This window comes from Corvus hawaiiensis, chromosome 5 (assembly GCF_020740725.1).
Source record: "Corvus hawaiiensis isolate bCorHaw1 chromosome 5, bCorHaw1.pri.cur, whole genome shotgun sequence".
In the NCBI taxonomy this organism is placed as follows: Eukaryota; Metazoa; Chordata; class Aves; order Passeriformes; family Corvidae; genus Corvus; species Corvus hawaiiensis.
Genome location: NC_063217.1, coordinates 680,834 through 699,596, shown reverse-complemented (window position 1 = coordinate 699,596; position 18,763 = coordinate 680,834). Strand labels below are relative to the sequence as shown.

The 18,763-nt window shown below is 45.4% G+C and overlaps 1 protein-coding gene across 3 annotated transcripts in view; it reads right to left on the bottom strand.

Annotated features, from left to right (window-relative positions):
• ATRN (attractin) overlaps nt 1-18,763 on the bottom strand; it is a 159,502-nt gene that overhangs the window by 99,846 nt on the left and 40,893 nt on the right. For all 3 annotated transcript variants that reach the window (XM_048304944.1, XM_048304946.1, XM_048304945.1), the window contains 4 exons: nt 18,068-18,151; nt 13,776-13,889; nt 2,648-2,776; nt 503-708 (listed from right to left, as the gene is read on the bottom strand). In XM_048304944.1, coding sequence (XP_048160901.1) covers nt 503-708; nt 2,648-2,776; nt 13,776-13,889; nt 18,068-18,151 — 533 coding nt within the window. The remainder of the gene's footprint in view (nt 1-502; nt 709-2,647; nt 2,777-13,775; nt 13,890-18,067; nt 18,152-18,763) is intronic.

The following is an 18,763-nucleotide window of genomic DNA, read 5'->3' as shown; positions in this document are numbered from 1 at the left end:
GGACACTTCCAGGGATGGGGCAGCCACAGCTGCTCTGGGCTCTGTGCCAGGGCCTCCCCTCCCCTCACTTTAAAAAATTTCTTCCTTATGTCTAATTTAAAACAACCCAGTTTCAATTTAAAGTCATTCCCCTTTGTCCTGGCACTCTGGGCCCTTGTCCCCAGTCCCTCTGCAGCTCTCCTGGAGCCCCTTTAGGCCCTGCAAGGGGCTCGCAGCTCTCCCTGGAGCCTTCCCTTCTTCAGGTGAACATCCCCAGCTCTCCCAGCCTGCCTCCAGAGCTGAGGGGCTCCAGCCCTTGGAGCCTCTCTGTGACCTCCTCTCCAGCATATCCATCCTTCCAAATGAAATGTGATCTTTCAAATTTAAAAAGCAGATACTCTGTTCCTAGTCAAAATGCTAATACTTGTCATGCAGAACATTCCCACGTACTCCCAATTAAACTTCCAGTTCCACACATAGAAAAGGCATCCCCGAAGTTCTCTATCCCCACCAGGACACTCACCTTGCCAGCCTGCAGAGCACACACACGCTTTAGAGTCGTTGAAGTTGCACTGGCCTCTCTCAGGGGCCCCGCAATCCTCGGTGCAGTAGGGGATGTCACAAGCTTCTCCCTTCCAGTATGCGGCACACTCACACTGCAGAGCGCTGGTGCTGCTGTTGAGCTTGCACTCCCCTCGGCCAGAGCAGTTATTGGGACACATATTGAAACTGGGGACAGAGCAGTTTGTCAGGAAGGAAGCAGATCCCCAAGACTTATTAACAAAGGCAAGAGTGACGCTGAACAAAGTTAATACAAATCATTACAAACCAAGAGACTGTCATCTGGTAGCTGGTGTGATGGATCTGAAGAGATGTGTATTCTATTCCTACAGAACTGCTTCATTTCACAAGTTAAACTCTCAGCTCCTCTGAGAAAATTATCAATGATTTTTAGCCATTTGTAAGGCAAATTACTTGCCTTAAAACACCCAACAGTAAGGGAGGAATTTAATCAAAGTATAAGGCTGCTGTGGTGTCTGTGAAATTTATACTTAAACTGCTCACAATCAGGTGCTATTCTGGGATCTGCTTACCAAGAGAACACAGTGGAGATGAAACCTAAGCCAAAGACATGCCTGCTTTGAATAATTTCTGATTTTATAATATGTGCAATGTAGCTGAGGCAAAACCAGATACATCCTTGGTAAAGGTCCAAATTTTGAGATCCTATTAATTTCCAGACTCCGGTTTTTGCTGGTGTATCAACCAGTATAATTCACAGATGGGGATTACTACCCATTATTCTCACTGTCACTGGCTCCAAGACATAATTTCACAAGTGTTTGTTGAGGACCTACACCCAGTAGTAACTATGAAGACAGTTAAAAGAAACAAATGTACCATTTAATCTAATTGCTGAAAAAAATGTAACAAGGAAACCTAAGAACCAGAACACAAAACAGCACTTGAAAATTGTTTGAAATTATGAAGAAAGTGAAGAATTAAAAGAATATTGTTCTTGGATAGAATATTTTATTGCAATGGTGCAAACCCAACAGCTGGCAGTAGATGGAGTCCTGGTTTACGCAATCAGCCAGACTTGGAGCATGCTGCTGCTTTAGCTCCTCTGATTCAAGTAACTTTGCAAAGGCTCCTCATAGCCGCTGGGCCATTTGTTGCAGTGGGGATACTGCAACACCTCATCTTCTTCTGGAGCTTTCAGGGGGTTCTGGATGCCCCCTATTTTTCAAAGAATTCACTATTATGTGCATTATTAAGCACATATTTATGTTCTTACTAAGGATGAAAGCACCGAGACTTGATACTCAAAAACTAAGCTCCTCATTTTAAGAGAAACTCAATTTTTGCAAAAAAGTCAGTTGTGACTGTTTTTCCAGCTGTTTTTTCTGAAAGAGGTGAGACCTTCTGCAGGTTACTCCCAAGTTAAATCTCCCAGTGTGGCACAAACATAACTTGCACCTGCAGGAGCAAAAGATTTCAAAGCTCATGATCCCTAGAGAAGCAAAAGCTTCCATCTCTGTGAGTATGTCGATACATTTACTTCAAGATAAAACCTTTCTAAAATTAGGGAGCACACCAGAATTACTTTTAAAAAGCTCATCAATGAGGACTAAATACATGTCAGTGAACAGAAAGCACCCATCTATTCAGAATATGAAAGAAAGAATATAAAACCATTCCAGAATAAAAAGAAACCGGATTAAGGGATTCAATCCAGGGATTGAATAAGAAAGAGCATCCCAAGGATGAGGATCCTCAAGAGCAGGTACAGCCCAGTGTCTCAAGTGAAATGTGTGGCTGATGGAAAAGTGTGTTTGTGCAGAAGTATCTCTGCACAAAGAGCACAGACATGCACAAAATACATCAATTCTTCTTGATTAGATACAATCAAACTGATCTAATAACATAAAACAAGTAATACGATGTCTCTTGGAGCAAACATTTGTCCACACTGACAAGTTGTAACATTGAGCACATGCCACTTATTAGCTGTTCCAAGGGTATAATAAAGATAAAAACCAAATTTCAGGTGTCTGCTCATAATTACACACTTCAATGGCAATTGTTTATTTCAAGACAAAAGTGAGAAAAGAAGAAATCTCCTTTTGCTCAACTTGCAGCATCACTGTGGAGTGGAGCCACTTACTTATAGGTGATGTTAAACCCTGTGAGATTATAGGCAGCATCACTGAAGAAATGTAGAAGAGCATATCCAGAAGTAGCTACAACTTCGGGTACTGTTTCATTGCTGTCTTTCTCAGGAACAATAAGACCACTGGAAAAGTAAAAGAACAGTATTAGAAGAGAAATAAAAGGGAGCAAAGCAACAAGAGTAAATGCACCAGTACTAATAAAATAATTGAAACTCAACATACTTCCATTATTTGAAGTATAATGAATTTGTGGAATCATAAATAAGTATCTATCGAAAGTATTTAACCTGAGAAAATCTGAAGCTATCTAGAATGTTAGTGATCCTTATCAAGAACCTTTCCCTCCCTTGTTACTCAGCAATGAATTAAGCAGGTCCGATTCATAAAACAAGGTGGCATGTTTGGAAACAGAAATTAATGTGTCCCAAAAGAATAAAATCTGTATTACAAAGTCAAACTAAAGGTCTGCTGAGCCCAGATTTCCTCCTGACTGTGGGCTACAAAAATGATTGGGAAAGGTTGCGACAAATCAAGCAAGTACAGAGCATTTTGTTGATGCGTAATCCAGCTTCCAGACATCCAGTTCAGATGCTTAGACCTGGAGAATGCACCCAAGTCAGCACAGTTAAATAAACCATTCATCCATGCTTCTATCCAATTCCTTTCTTAATAATTTATATGCTTTTCACCTGAAAAAATCTGCAGCAGTAAGGTTAACAATTTAAGTCCACAACAACAGAGAAAGGATTATTCTACTCATTTTTGACTTGCTGCCTCTCGGGTTCCTTTTCTATGAGAAATAAGAGCAGTCAGTCATAGAATCACAGACTGGTTTGCATTAGAAGCTTAAACCAGAGACTTAAAGCTCATCTTATTTCACCCACTGCCATGGGCAGGGAAACCTTCCACTAGACCAGGGTGTTCCAAGTCCCATCTAACCTGGCCTTGAACATTTCCAGGGATCCAGGGACAGCCATACCTGCTCTGGGTACCCTGTGCCAGGGCCTCCCCACCCTCCCAGCCAGCAATTCCTTCCCAACATCCCATCCATCCCTGCCCTTTCCCACTGGGAAGCCATTCCCTGCCTCCTGGCCCTCCAGGCCTTGGCCCCAGTCCCTCTGCAGCTCTCCTGGAGCCCCTTTAGGCCCTGCAAGGGGCTCGCAGCTCTCCCTGGCTCCTTCCCTTCTCCAGGGCAACATTCCCAGCTCTCCCAGCTGCCTCCAGAGCAGAGGGGCTCCAGGCCTGGAGCAGCTCCGGGGCCTCCTCTGGGCTCTCTCCAGCAGCTCCACGTCCTTCTGCTCTTGGCCCCAGGGCTGGGGCAGCTCTGCAGGTGGGCTCTCACCTGAGGGGACTCAGGGGCAGAATCCCCCTCCCCTGCTGCCCACTCTGGGATCAGCCAAGGGCACGGGGGGCATTCTCGGCCCCAGCTCACAAGGCCAGGGCACATCCAGTCTCTTACCCACCAGCATCCCCAAGTCCTTCTCCCCATGGCTGCTCTCAATCCCTCCATCCCCCAGTCTCTTCTGGTACTCGAGACTGCTCCAATCTGATACCGGACCTTGCACTTGACCTTGTTGAACCCCATGAGGTTCCTACCTCAGGAGGTGCTGCTCCTTGGGCCTGTCCAGGTCCCTCTGGATGCAATCTCACCCCTCAGGCACGTCAACTGCACCACATCTTCCTGTCATCTCTCCTTTTATAAGCTCCACCTGACTCATCACATCCACATTTGTTGTCTTTTCTATCCTAGAAGTCTGGCACACTCCCAACTCCCACCTCATTCTTTGCTTCACACTTCTGGATGCCTTGGATGTTTCTCTCACCCTTCCAGGTTCTCTGAGATCCTACAGCCTTTTCATTTTCCAGGAGTGGCAGAGAGAAGCAAAGATGGTGGGCAAGACTATCTACAGTATTCCAGACTGGACACACTACAGATTTATACAATGGTTTGTCAAAATAATTGTAGTAAACTGACAAGGAGACTCAATGAGCTTTGAAAAAAGTAACTACTACCTATTTACCTATTGCACTAAATACTTTGTATCTAAAAGGGAATGTTTATTCTTCATTTAACAGAAGCCTGACAATTAAAAAAATGAAAAAGTTAATTCCTCTCTCATACAACAGGCATCAAAGCTGGCACAAATTCAAAGTCTATTGAATTTATGTTTTTAAAAGCCTTTATCCATGCACAGCACATTGCCTACCACCCTCTATTCACAGTCAGCTGCTATTTTCCTGTACAGATCCGTCTTTCCTCAGCCTCAACTTCCATTTTCAAAGGCAAAGTTGAAGCTTTGTGACAAGTAGAGACTTCAAGTCGCAGAGTGGAGTGTTTCGGGCAGGGAACCAGAGGCAGCTCCAGCCGCTTTTCTGGGAAAACAGCTGAGCCTTGGCCCGTGCCCTGCAACTCCTGAGTATCCAAGGCCACCATCAACTAAAAAGCAATGATGAAAAGAATTTCTCCCCCGAAAAGAACTTACTTTTCCTCTTTCCACATCTATTTAGAATAGAAATGCAGTTGAAGACAGTTTCCTAGGACAGAGTAAATGAGTTTATCCACTCAAGGAAATCACTCCCATCTATCCACAGCATCTGTTGGGGTCCCTCCCCTGCCATGGAGCCCTGGGAGAGGGGCCCTGAGGGCACAGACACGGGGTTCCCTGCCCCTGCTCAGCCTCGTTCCCATTGGTTGGTTTGTGTTCCCTGCGCGGGCAGAAGGACCCTTGGTCCTGTGACTGGAACAGTTCCTGGGCAGAGCCCCGGCCATGCGGCTGGAGAAATAAACATCTCTCTGAAACAGCTAGCAAGAATCTGTCTGTCCATATATATTTCCTTTCCACGGGACTCCTGGTTTGATATATGCGTGTTGCAGGATCCCCACTGCAACAAATGGTGGAGATTTGAGAGCAGAACGATCCCCGATCCCTAAGCGACTGATTTGTGTGAGTAAACCCTGGAAACTTTGGATTCCTCTTCTTGGTTTTGCTTTGCTATTCCATATCTAAACTATGGAGGAACCGTGGGAAGACTCTTGGCTCTCAGAGCCGCATATGGACATTTATCTTAAACTTAAAATGATTCTTGAACAACGATTTGTAAATTTTAGCTTGATTCAAGCTCAAAAAGAACTGAAACACTTCCTGGCATGGTTGTTTAAGAACTTTTTCTATGTTTCTTGGGATTTAATTCTTACCAAGGGCTTTTGGAAAACCGTTTGGACACAGTTAATACTGGAGTCAAGATATATGCCGATGGAAGAATATTTTCGTGAATATTATTTAGTTACCGAGACTGTTGAGCAATGTCAGCTGTGTCCTGGTGAAGGGAAGCGTGGCGCAGGGACCGTGCGGCCCAGGCCTCGTGCACCGAGCGCTCTGCGAGCAGCAGCGAGGCAGTTCCCGCGCGCGGGCGGAGCCACGCGAGCCGCAGTGTCGGTGGCGGAGCGAGGCGCGGCGGGAGCGGTGGGACCCGGCGGTGCCTGCCCGGTCCTGTGCAGCGCGTGGTGGAGCGAGCCCCGGGAACGCCCGGCCGAGAGGGGCGGCGCGCAGGCAGCGGCTGGTGGCGATGGCGGTGGAACGGAGCCGCGCCCAGCCGAGACGCGCGCTGGAGCGGGGCACGGGGGAGTCGTCGCTCGGGGGCCCGGCCGAGACGTGGGTGCAGCGCCCGGCAGCGGCAGCGAAGCTGCGACCAGAGGAGGCGACGCACGGAGAACTGAGCGGCACGGCCCGGCCCGGCCCGCGCAGCCCCGAACGCGACCCCGGGAAGAGCGCGCAGGCACCAGCAGCTCCGACAATTCCAACACGGGAGCGACCGAAGGAGAGAGCAAAGACGCAGCGAGACAGAAAACAGCAGCCACTCGGAAAAAGGAAAAGATCATAGCAACTAAGACCTTAGGGATAGTAAAATGGTATAATGTTAAGCAAAATTATGGTTTTATAACAAGGTGTGACAACCAGCAAGACATATTCGTGCATAGAACTGCTATTAAAAAGAATAACCCTGAAAAATGCATCCCAAGCTTGGGAGATGGAGAGGTGGTGGAATTTAATATTGTACTAGGGAGAAAAGGGTTACAAGCATTGCAGGTCACTGGGCCTGATGGTGTTTCTGTAAAAGGCAGTATATATGCAAAAAATCGTAGTCATGTTAGACAGTATCTCCATTGTAAGCCCCCCCTACAGTCTCCCTTTCCTAATCCCACCTTTCCCTTTTACCCTATATCCTATTACCCCCAGTGTACTCCCAATCCGTTTTTTCATCCATGGTTTCCCTCACAAAACCATGCTTTTGCCAATTGTTTCCCCAAAAATCCCTTTCCAATGCCGAGTGGGGGATGAAAAGGGGGAGGGAAGAAGTTAAACCCTCTCCTGCCTCAGTTTCCCCACAAAGCATGCTCAGAGAGTCCTGTCTCCCTTCTGTCAGCCCTAAGATGTTCCAGAGAATCTGTTTGGACATTTAAAGACTCAGGAGGGTGGCTTGTTTTGTTTTGAAACTGTTCTTGTTATGTTTATCCAGTTGTTTTCATTCTCCTTTTATTAAAATAAAACGGGTGAGGTGTTGGGGTCCCTCCCCTGCCATGGAGCCCTGGGAGAGGGGCCCTGAGGGCACAGACACGGGGTTCCCTGCCCCTGCTCAGCCTCGTTCCCATTGGTTGGTTTGTGTTCCCTGCGCGGGCAGAAGGACCCTTGGTCCTGTGACTGGAACAGTTCCTGGGCAGAGCTCCGGCCATGCGGCTGGAGAAATAAACATCTCTCTGAAACAGCTAGCAAGAATCTGTCTGTCCATATATATTTCCTTTCCACGGGACTCCTGGTTTGATATATGCGTGTTGCAGGATCCCCACTGCAACAAGCATCCATTAATACCACCTGGAAAGCATTTTTTGGTGACCTGAATTTTTCTGTCCCCACAGTACAATACAATGGTGTGCTCCAAGAATAGAACAGACACCCAGCGATCCTTTTTGCTACAGATTTTGGGGTATTTGCACCAAAACCAGCAGATGAATGAGCAACCTACAATGGGATCACACTGCAAACTGCACAACAGCCCTTCCTGCACAACAAGTCTTACAGTGGACATTTTACTAACACGCCATAAAATCACTGGAACCTGATCCCACATTTTGGCTAAACACCTCCAGCACATCTGCAGATATGCAGTTCAATAAATATTTCCTTATGAGAAAGCCGGATTTCCCCCCGCTGCTCATTTGCTTCTCAAGGATATGGGATTAAAAGGCAAAATTAATTCTATTTTCCTCTCTCTGGAAGAGGTGCCTTGTTTCATTCTCAACATTTGAGACTTCCGAAGTTTATCTCTCCCAGAAGACCATCTCCCATAAAACCAAAGAACAAAAAGCCTAACAAACTTTTGTTTGGTTCATAAGATTCCTTTGTAATGGAAACTGTAGGACACTATACCCCCACCACGGGAAAACAGACATTTGAAAATAATTTGCGTAAGGAAAACTGCAGGTCAGGGACAAGAAAAAAATGTCTTTGTTCTGGTTTCTTCTTCAGCACTTATCACTGATATTACAGGGCAAAATAGATGGAAGGCAAGACAAAAATTCCCTTCAATAATCTTTCCAATGAAAGGATTATCACAGAAATCACAAATCTCAAATCTCAAATCTGGGATTTGTTTGACAAGAATGCTGCCAGCATCATATGGAATAAACAGACGCACAAACAGAATTTACATCTGCCATGAAGAAGAATCCAATACGCAGAATCAGAATGATAAAGGATTACGCAAAACTTCCTTTAAATTATGATCCAGCAACTCTGGCCACGATTAGCATGTTTCACAACACTCTGCTTTTATTTCCTTTCATAAGGTTTCAAAACATTTTGCAACCATCTCTACTCCAAAGCAAATAAACACTCCTACTCAGCTCAGCTGCCCAGTGACACCCAGAGAAAGGCAAACCTCTGCTTTGCACTGAAAGAACATCTATTTTCTGTAAGATGGATTTGTGAAGTCAGTGGCAGAAAATAAAACAGTATCACAGAATCAACGAAACACAGAATGGCCTGGGTTGGAAGAAACTTTAAAGATCATCTTGCTCCAGCCCCGTGCCGTGGACACAGACACCTCCCACTGTCCCAGGCTGCTCCAAGCCCCGTCCAACCTGGCCTTGGACACTGCCAGGGATCCAGGGGCAGCCACAGCTGCTCTGGGCACCCTGTGCCAGGGCCTGCCCACCCTCACAGGGAACAATTCCTTCCCAATATCCCATCTAGGCCTACTCTCTGTCAGTAGGAAGCCATTCCTCCTTGTACTGTCACTCCATGCTCTTGTCCAAAGTCTCTCTCCAACTCAATATGGAGGCTCACTTCAAGTACTGAAGTCCACAATTATGTCCAGGAGACCCAACTTCTCCATTGCCCTGCACACACTGCCCTGTTCTTTGCCCTAGACCGTTGAAAAACCAGAATAATATAAAACAAAGGGCACCTCCTCTATTACTTTTCCTGGATTTGCTATGTGAGTATCACAGTACTGGTATATTCCTCATTTCCTCCTGAGACACAACCTGTTAGAGATCAGAAGTATGAGACATTTTACTGGGCAGAAAACAAGCAAAATTGGGAGTCACAAAAGGAAAGAGAGAAAACACAGAGCAGAGGTCACGGAGGAGTAAAAGGATAAAGATGATACTGAAAAATAAGCTTTGCAATCCATCAAAATCCAATTATCCTAATTTTTAAATACTTTGATCTATCTGGACACACATGTACACAAAATGGCAAGATTTCTGTTACTAAAAACCAGTCCATGCATCTCATCTATACTCAGAACTACAAGAGTAAAACTAAACAAACTAAAAACAGAAATTACAGAAGACTAAAAATAAAACAATAGGGAAAAAAAATTTAAAAGGAGGGAGGAGAATACAAGGAGACATCTCAAATTTATTGTCTGAAATGAAGCAAGATGACTCCCAAACATGGACTTTTAAGGAAACAAAGTCATTGCAACAAGACTTACTAAAAAAATAGACGATAGATTCATTATAGAGCTGGCAGCACCTCAAAGTACAATCTTTCTTGAAACCTTCTTCCCTTTTTGCATTATACACAGACCCAGCTGCTGCAGCACCACCACAGGGAAGCCTGTCCACCTGCAGAACCCTCCAGATCAGGGGCTTTGCCCAAAAAACCTCCTCAGTTCTTACATGACTGTTGTTAGCACAGAATCATGGAACAGTTTAAGTTGGAAGAGACCTTAAGGATCATCTCATTCCAACTCCTGCCACGGGCAGGGACAGCTCCCACTGTCCCAGGCTGCTCCAAACCCCAAAGTCCAGCCTGGCCTTCGGCACTGCCAGGGATCCAGGGGCAGCCACAGCTTCTCTGGGCACCCTGTGCCAGGGCCTCCCACCCTCACAGGGAACAATGCCTTCCCAATATCTCATCTAATCCTGTCCTCTGGCAGTGGGAAGGCATTCTCCCTTGTCCTCTCACTCCAGGCCCTTGTCCAAAGTCCTTCTCCAGCTCTCATGAGCCCTTTTAGGCACTGGTAGGGGTTCTGAGGTCCCCCTGAAACTTTCTCTTCTCCAGGGGAACACACCCAGCTCTCCCAGCCTGTGTCAATGGCAGAGGAGCTCCAGCCCTTGGAGCATCTCCGTGGCCTCCTCTGGACTTGCTCTGGCAGCTCCACATCCTGCTGCCGTTGGAGGCCCCCAAGCTGGATACACGTTCCCATGGCAGCAAGGTCAGTTACAATTTCTGGCAAACAATTGAGGGAATAGTAGGAAAAAATAGAGGCAGGTCAACCATATGATCTATGTACAAGGAGAGGTAGAAGGAGTGAGGTGTCTTTACCTTCAAGGAGAGATGGCTGAAGAAGGGTGAAATCCAATTTCAGACCTCAACTACCCCAGGAAAGATCAGAGAGAAGGGAATACCAGAGGTTCACAAGAAAAGGACAGGAGGCCACACACATAGGTTGCAGCAAGATATTGTGACTAGACATTAGTATTAGATTCATTTTTTACCATTCTTTTTATTTTTTAACACCAATCTCTGGACCACTGACCCAGAGGATCAACGAGATCTCCATCCTAAAGATAAATTCACACCTTGACTGGACGAAGTCTTGAGCAAAGGGCTCTGACTGTCGCCCTACTTTGAGAGACAGATCAGACCCTTCCAACCCAACTCAACCCTACACTCAAATTTGGGCGCTCAAGTGCCATATTAGCCAGCAAGTAACAAAAGGATGGGGAGCTGATCCTGTTTCCTGAGGGAACAAGGGCTCACATGACCATCTATCTGGCACCTGATAGCAACCACCAGGAGCTTCTGGGCCATTGCCAAAGGTCTTGCACAAGAACAACTGGGTTTGATGAGGAAAACACCCCCTGCCAACCACAGCAAAATTAAAACAAAGGTGCAAAACCAGCTCTGGTAAATGTTTAATGTGGTGTAAAGTTAACAAAACCAACAAAGTTCACAGGTGCTGAGTGGAGTTTATCTAATTCAGATTTCTTCATCAGTGCTGGCAAACATGCTGCATTTGTTTCCATGTTCTTGTATTGCATTTTTGAAGCAGCACGTTTACACAGTCTCATTGTGCCCATGATCACAAATATAAACCAGCAAAGATATTTTTAATGCTGTTTAATAAAAAAAAGCATAATGTGCAGGACCAGGCAGCTCTGGGGGCTCTCAGACTACCAGGAGTTTAGTCTGTGCAGACACTTGAACTGTGTAAATGTTGCCATTATGCAAATATTTATTGCTGTTAAAAACTGCTAAAACCAATTTAAAGCTTCCCTATAATCCAGTGCCGAGGATTTCCAAGATCATCTTACATATATACAAGATGGATATATATTCAGGATAAATATCATCTTGTGAACAAACATAAATAAGCATCAGAAGGTCAAGAAAACAAATGAGAGCAGTGAAGGAAGTGAAGGGTCAGGGAACTGCTGTAAAAAGCCAGGGAGGGAACAAAAACTGAGTTCAGAGAGGAAGGAATTTCTAGTGTTTATCAACAAACCCTGAAAGTTTACAGGGTCCAACCGTACAAAGCTCAATCTTGCAAATCTCCTGGCAGGGTGCAAAAAATCACGAACAAGGAAATATAGTTATGGTAATAATAAATTTAATATAACCCAAGTAAATTGAGAAAACATGAACACTGCCCTTAAAAAACTCCAGTGCATTCATTTTGTATTAGAGAAAGGTGTTTTTCACCAGATGCTTTCTGGTACCTCACCAAAATGAGAAGCATCTGCCATTTCCTGAACTTGGATTACTGAACACCACAGCTCAGTGCTAATGAGGTTAAATTCAAACGCCATCTAAAGAAGCAATTTTTTTAAAAATTGGATTTTTTTTTTTCCCTACCTCAAAAACGTTATTGTACTAAGCTCACGTCTGCTTGTCCTCAGGCCCAGGCTTCCTGATTTACAGAAGATTTCCCAGTCTGAACCATAACTGTGTGATGGTGAACTACAGCATAACTGTACTGTGAACTACTTATAACTTCAGTTTTAAAAGCCTATTAATTTTTGGAAAGCACACAAGAAACGGCAGGCACAAATCATCATCATTTCACCTTTTCACCAGTGTATTAAAAAGTAGCTTGATTAGAACAAAATGACTTTGGGTCAAGATGACATTTCCTCCTCTTCCTGCACATCAATCAGGGCATGATACCAAGAGAGCACTTCCAGGTGGCATTGCCAGGTTTTTGGAGGATTTTAGGAGAGAGAAGGTTGTTTCTTCTTCAAATGACGTGTCCTTTTTGACCTCACGTTAGTCTGAAGCTTTATGGGAAACATTCCTTCACTCCAAAACAACTCTACACTTGCAGTTGAAGACCAAAAAACCACATGTGGTGGTTTAAATTTTTATCAACTTTTGTTCCTCTGTTGATCTTCTCTCATAGACACTACAAAGATTTTCTAGAACAAACACAAAGTATTTTTAGATCTTTATTTCACAAATGAGAGGAAGCCCAGCAGCAGGTTAATTCTGGAAATAGTTACGCAGCCACTTGGAACAAGCAGAGTCCCAGGGGAACCGTTAGTTTTTTCCATAGATAACTTAGGATTATTTTCCTAATTTCAGTTTAAAGAATAAAAAGCATAGGGTGGTGGTGTGACTATGAGACTGAAATACAGAAACGCACAAGTTACATTTAGGTCTCAGCATGAAATGTCGATTGTTTACCAGCATCCACACTGATCTCTCATCACAAGCCAAATACCTGTAACCTATTGGCAGAATGGATACTTTTACACATCAAGAGCTGGAGAGGAACATTTGACATGGGATGGAGGGACAGGACACAGGGAATGGCTTCCCACTGCCAGAGGGCAGGGATGGATGGGATATTGGGAAGGATCCCAATTCCTTGTGAGGGTAGTGAGGTCCTGGTACAGGGTGCCCAGAGCAGCTGTGGCTGCCCCTGGATCCCTGGAAGTGGCCAGGCTGGACACTGGGGCTTGGAGCAGCCGGGGACAGTGGGAGGTGTCCCTGCCATGGCAGGGGGTGGCACTGAATGAGCTTTAAGGTCCCTCCCAACCCAAACGATCCTGTGATTCTGTTTTTACAAGGTTGATCCATCGTTGTTGTTCCTGAACATGTTCCAAATAGTTTAAAAGTTTAAAGTTTAAGGTACGTAAAAGATACACATAATTCCATGAGACCTCCATGTCTACAACATTAGCTGGCTTTTGCCCTTCTGTCTGCATTGACACACTACAAGTTTAACTCCTAAATCATGTTCAAACTCATAAAAGGGGCAGTTTTCTCCTCTCAAAGGAGCCTGCACACCAAATCATCTCTAGCCCAGACAGATGACAATAATTTTTTTGTCTCTCAAAGAATCAGGATTTGGAAAAGAAAACATAATACTTACATGCTACAGAGCAGTGACATGACTTGTTCATTGTAAAAGCGAAAAACAACTCCTTAATTGTTTATGCTGACAAACAGTGCACAAAAGGACACTGGCTATATGTGCTGCACTTGCAGTGTTATACATTTGGATTACTGGATCGTGTTTACAATGTTAGAAGCCATACTTAAGTCAGACTCTATTTTAAGAAAATACCACTGGCTACAGTTAACAGTCTCACCAAGGGGAACTTACCTAAAAGCTGCCAGTAAGGGAGCATAAATTGAGTCTCCATCATACACATACAAGTGGTCCCAACTGCACTCTGTGGCAAAGTGATTGAATCGAAGCCTGAGGATTGTGTTTGGCCTGTAAAGAAGAAAAAAAAATAAATATTGTAATTAGCCACTCAACACACAGGGCAAAATCCCTTCACAGTACTCCACTGGTGTGGAGCTCTGGTCCAGACAAGACTAAAACTGAGTGACTTGGTGTAACTGTAGGTGCATTAAACATGCTGTGGCTCCGGTTTTTTTTTATTGTGCGGCTCCCCTGGTATTAAGCAAAAAGTTCTTTATGGTCAGAAACTGTGTCCTATTGTGCAGTAGAGATCACAGAATCACAGAATATGCTGAATTGGAAAGGACTGACAAGGATCACTGAGTCCAACTCCTGGTCCTGCACAGGACACCCCAACAATCCCACCCTGTGCTTGAGTGCATTGTCCAAATCTCCCAGAGCTCGGGCAGCCTTAGGGCTGTGACCATTCCCTGGAGAGTTTGTTCAGTGTCTGACCACCCTCTGGGGAAAGAACCTTTTCCTGATATCCAAACTAAACCTCCCCTGACACAGCTTCAAGTGATTCCCTTGGGTCCTGTCCCTGGCCACAGAGAGATCTGTGTCAGCCCCCTCTATGCCTCAGAACGAAGTCCTGAGGTCTCCTCTCAGTCTTCTCCAGGCTGAACAAACCAAGTGACCTCAGCCACTGTCCAAACAAGCCAAAGGTCCCTCTGCAGCTCTCCTGGAGCCCCTTTAGGCCCTGCAAGGGGCTCGCAGCTCTCCCTGGCTCCTTCCCTTCTCCAGGGCAACATTCCCAGCTCTCCCAGCTGCCTCCAGAGCAGAGGGGCTCCAGGCCTGGAGCAGCTCCGGGGCCTCCTCTGGGCTCTCTCCAGCAGCTCCACGTCCTTCTGCTCTTGGCCCCAGGGCTGGGGCAGCTCTGCAGGTGGGCTCTCACCTGAGGGGGCCCAGGGGCAGAATCCCCCTCCCCTGCTGCCCACTCTGGGAATCAGCCCACGGCATGGGGGCTTCTGGGGGCTAGCTCACACAGCCAGAGCATGTCCAGCTTTTCAACGTGGTTAAGATACCATTTGTTTCACGGCTAATATAAAAAGATACATCTAAAGACAATCACAGAGAAACGACAGCAGATACTTAATTTAGGACTCAGCTCCAAGAGGGTGCAAACACCACTAACATTGTGCTTGGACCTGAAACAAATAGACAGTGAATCTATATCAGCAGTGCCTGTTCCCACCCACAGCTGTAGCTGTTGAAAGGACAGACACAAGTGACTAGGATCACCCTGACAGTATTGCCCCTGGATTCAGATGAAATCCCTGTTCATCCTAATCAAATACATTTTGAAAATGTCAGCTTGCCATAGACTCCTTCCTTCCCACAGCAGGGGAAGTCTTTAGGGACTTACTCTGCAAACGGCTATTTTTCAATAGGTACAACAATCTACTCTAGGCCTTTGGAAAAAGAGCAGCAGGTGAAACTCAAGGATAATGTCCTGCTTAAAGAAAAGGTACAAAGAGTACCTCCGACTTCAGAACTGAGCAGCCTATGGAGTCATAGGGGTTTGCTTCTACTTGAATAGCCTGACAGCTGTAGAGTAGAAAGAAACTGTCAATCAATAAAGCTTCAGACCACAAACAAAAAGGAAGAGTCTCTTTGCAACAGCCAACGACCATTAGCAGACAGCCCTCATCTGCAAAATCGCATGGTTCTGCCGTGGGATCCTAAGGCTCCATGGATCTCATCTGCTTTGTTCACACTCCTGGGAAAAATGAAAAGGACTCCCCTGGGATGAGAACATAGCACAGACACCAGCCAAGAAAAAATCAGGAACGGTGCAGAAAGGAAATGAGAACACTAAGGAACACATGGCTTATTTTGTATCTGAATTTCTCCAGTGTCTTCAATGGCTTACTCGGATTGTACCCTTCCCTGCTAACCTCAAAGCCCTCTGCACGATGGAATGCCAGCAACAAGGTGAGGGCACTCAGAACTGAACAGCTTTGCAGGTGCTGCTTTCCAAGTCCAGATCTCTGGGAATTTCACTTCTGGCAGTGAGCTTGGACTCTTTTCACACGGCTGCATATTTCAGCTGGTTTAATCAGCATGATTATCTCTTTTCTGTTTACCACCATGCTCTGACAGCAGGGTATAAACCGTCACAGGCAGGAAAAGGACTCCAACCTAAATGCCTGGCTATGGAATAGGGAGGAACATTTCTGTCTTTCCAGCGAGAAAGCTCTCACTTCAAACCCCACAAAGTGGTGGTTCCCTAGGAAGCCTCTCAGCAGTAGTAATTATAGGCTGGAGGAGCAGCTTTGGTGACATTACTGAGGACTCATGAGAAGCATTTCACTTCTGATAAAAATATGAGTCACAATAACCTTTAAAAACAGAAGTTATGAGGGTTAAGCTGGCTGTACTGGGATGGCTGAGACTGGTCTGTCTGCAATAATGCTCTTGTGAAACATTTTTTAATTATTTGTAATTGCAAACTGTCTGCAGCTATACTCCTATTACCTACAAAAATTAAAAGGTGTAGCCACTTGGAGCATCCAACTTTTGCTCTTAACCACCTCAAACAACTGGGCTCCTTATAAAGTTAATAGTGAGTGGTTGCCTCTCAATTTCATCATTCTGGATGGTTCTACGGAGTAGCATACCTCTCAGTTTTGAGTACTTTGGGAGTCTAGGAATTAAACTTCCTCAACTCAAATAAACGTCTGAAGCAGATACAATGAATAATTCCTCCTAACTCATCAAACCTCCCAAATAAAGAGCCATAGAGTGGATCATCTAGGAAGGGACCTTCACCACCATCTCATTCCACCCCCTGCCATGGACAAGTTGCTCCAAGCCCCATCCAACCTAGACATGGACAATTCCAGGGATCCAGGAGCAGCCACAGCCCCTCTGAGCACCCTGTGCCAGGGCCTCACCACCCTGACAAGGAACAACAATTCCTTCCCAATGTCACATCTAACCCTGCCCTCTGGCAGTGGGAAGCCATTCCCCCTTGTCTTGGTACTCCGGGCCCTTGTCCCAAGTTCCTCTCCAGTTCTGATCCTCCAAGATGCCAAGAGGCCTCAGTTTGCAGCGTCCAGTGCGAGTTCATGCTCTCACGTGACTCATGCCAATTCACAGACCTCTCTACCTGCAGATTCAGGGAACAACATGGAATGTGACTGAACACACAGATGTTATCTGTGTATGTATAGATGCTAACACAGCATCCTATCTGACCATGGAAAAGCTTTAGAGACTAAACAAATGGCTCTTACAGTCCTGGCACCAGCTTGATACTATGAAAAATACACTTCAACAAGTGAGACGCTCTGAACTGCTGCACTATCAATCAGGTGACAGAGGATAGACACTAAATATGCTACTCCTAAAAACCTGTGCAAGAAATTGCTGTAAGCAATATAAGGATCAAATACAGGAAGGGCAGCAAAGTAAGGGGAGAGATCTGAGGGACTTCTCCCAGTTTAGAAAACCTTTGCAATAAAAGGTCAATGGTTCCTCTGAAGTCCTCATGGCTCAGAGAGTAAAGAAACATCTGAAGTTCATCACTACAGAAACTGATTCTTCATGAATAAAAGCTTTCAGAGCTTTCTCTTGTTTCTCATACTACTGAGAAATCCCATATGTTGTTACAGTGGGGATTACTGTAACATGCGTATCAAACAACGAGGCCCGTGGAAAAGAAATATCTATGGACCGATTCTTGCTAGATGTTTCAGAGATGTTTATTTCCCCAGCCCATGGCCGGGGCTCTGCCCAGGAACTGTTCAATCACGGGACCCGAGGGTCCTTGCCCGGGCAGGGAACACAAAACAACCAACGGGGAACGAGGCTGACCAGGGGCAGAGGAACCCCGTGTCTCCCCCCAGGGCCCCTCTCCCAGGACCCCACGGCAGGGGGGAAGGCCCCCAACAATGTAGTGAATCCCATCATCTGAATGGCCCACCATGGTATCAGTTAAGTAATTCATAATCCTTCATTATTTACAGAAATGCACTGATTTTTGTTTACCACATGCTTTTTCCACATAAACCTCTTAATCAGAAGTCAGTTTGGAGGGCTCAGTTGCACAAAAACTTATTTACCAAGAGCAATTAAGTGTTGCCCTATCTAGCTTTTAGAATAGCCAGAAGGAATTATGAGACTGAAAATATTCAGTGCAGATAAAACTCACCTAAAAGTCCCAGTAAGCAACACAAAACTCCCAAGCTGCTTCCCACACTCACCTTCCTTCAATGAGCCAGGTGCATTTTGTCTTGTATTTGTAATTTCCAGGCCCATCTGTGACATACCCTGAAGGTTCAGTGAGTCTGTAAATAAAAAAACAAAGACAAGCATTAGTTTCCAGTGGTATTAAACATTCAGAAAGGATTCCCTAAATTTTGAAGATCCATCAATACATTATTACTTACTTAAGATTCACTATAAACAAACCAACTACAGCACAACAAAACCCAGCTGGGAGTCTTCTGTTGAACTCTCTGTGCAGGCCTTCTGATGATTGTTCTTCAAGAATGACATCTTGAAGGACATCACTTCAAGAATGACGGTTTCTCTATCAGATTGATGTCATGGTTCCAAACCCACATGTACAGATATACCACCTATCCAGCAAAAGGAATTCCCAACAGAAGCTAAAATTATTCCTAAAGCATTTATCTATACAAACTGCACCATTCGTGCATGAAGTTCAGATGAAGAGATGGTGCAACCTCTCACTCATTCTGTATTTGACTCTCCACAAACTCCCTGACAATTTCCTGAATGGAGGACCAATCCCCAAGCCCCATCCCTGGAAGTGATCAAGGCAAGGCTGGATGAGTCTTGGAGCAACCTGGTCTAGTGGAAGGTGTCCCTGCCCATGGCAGGGGGTGGAATGAGATGGGCCTTAAGGTCCCTTCCACCCCAACCATTCAGTGATT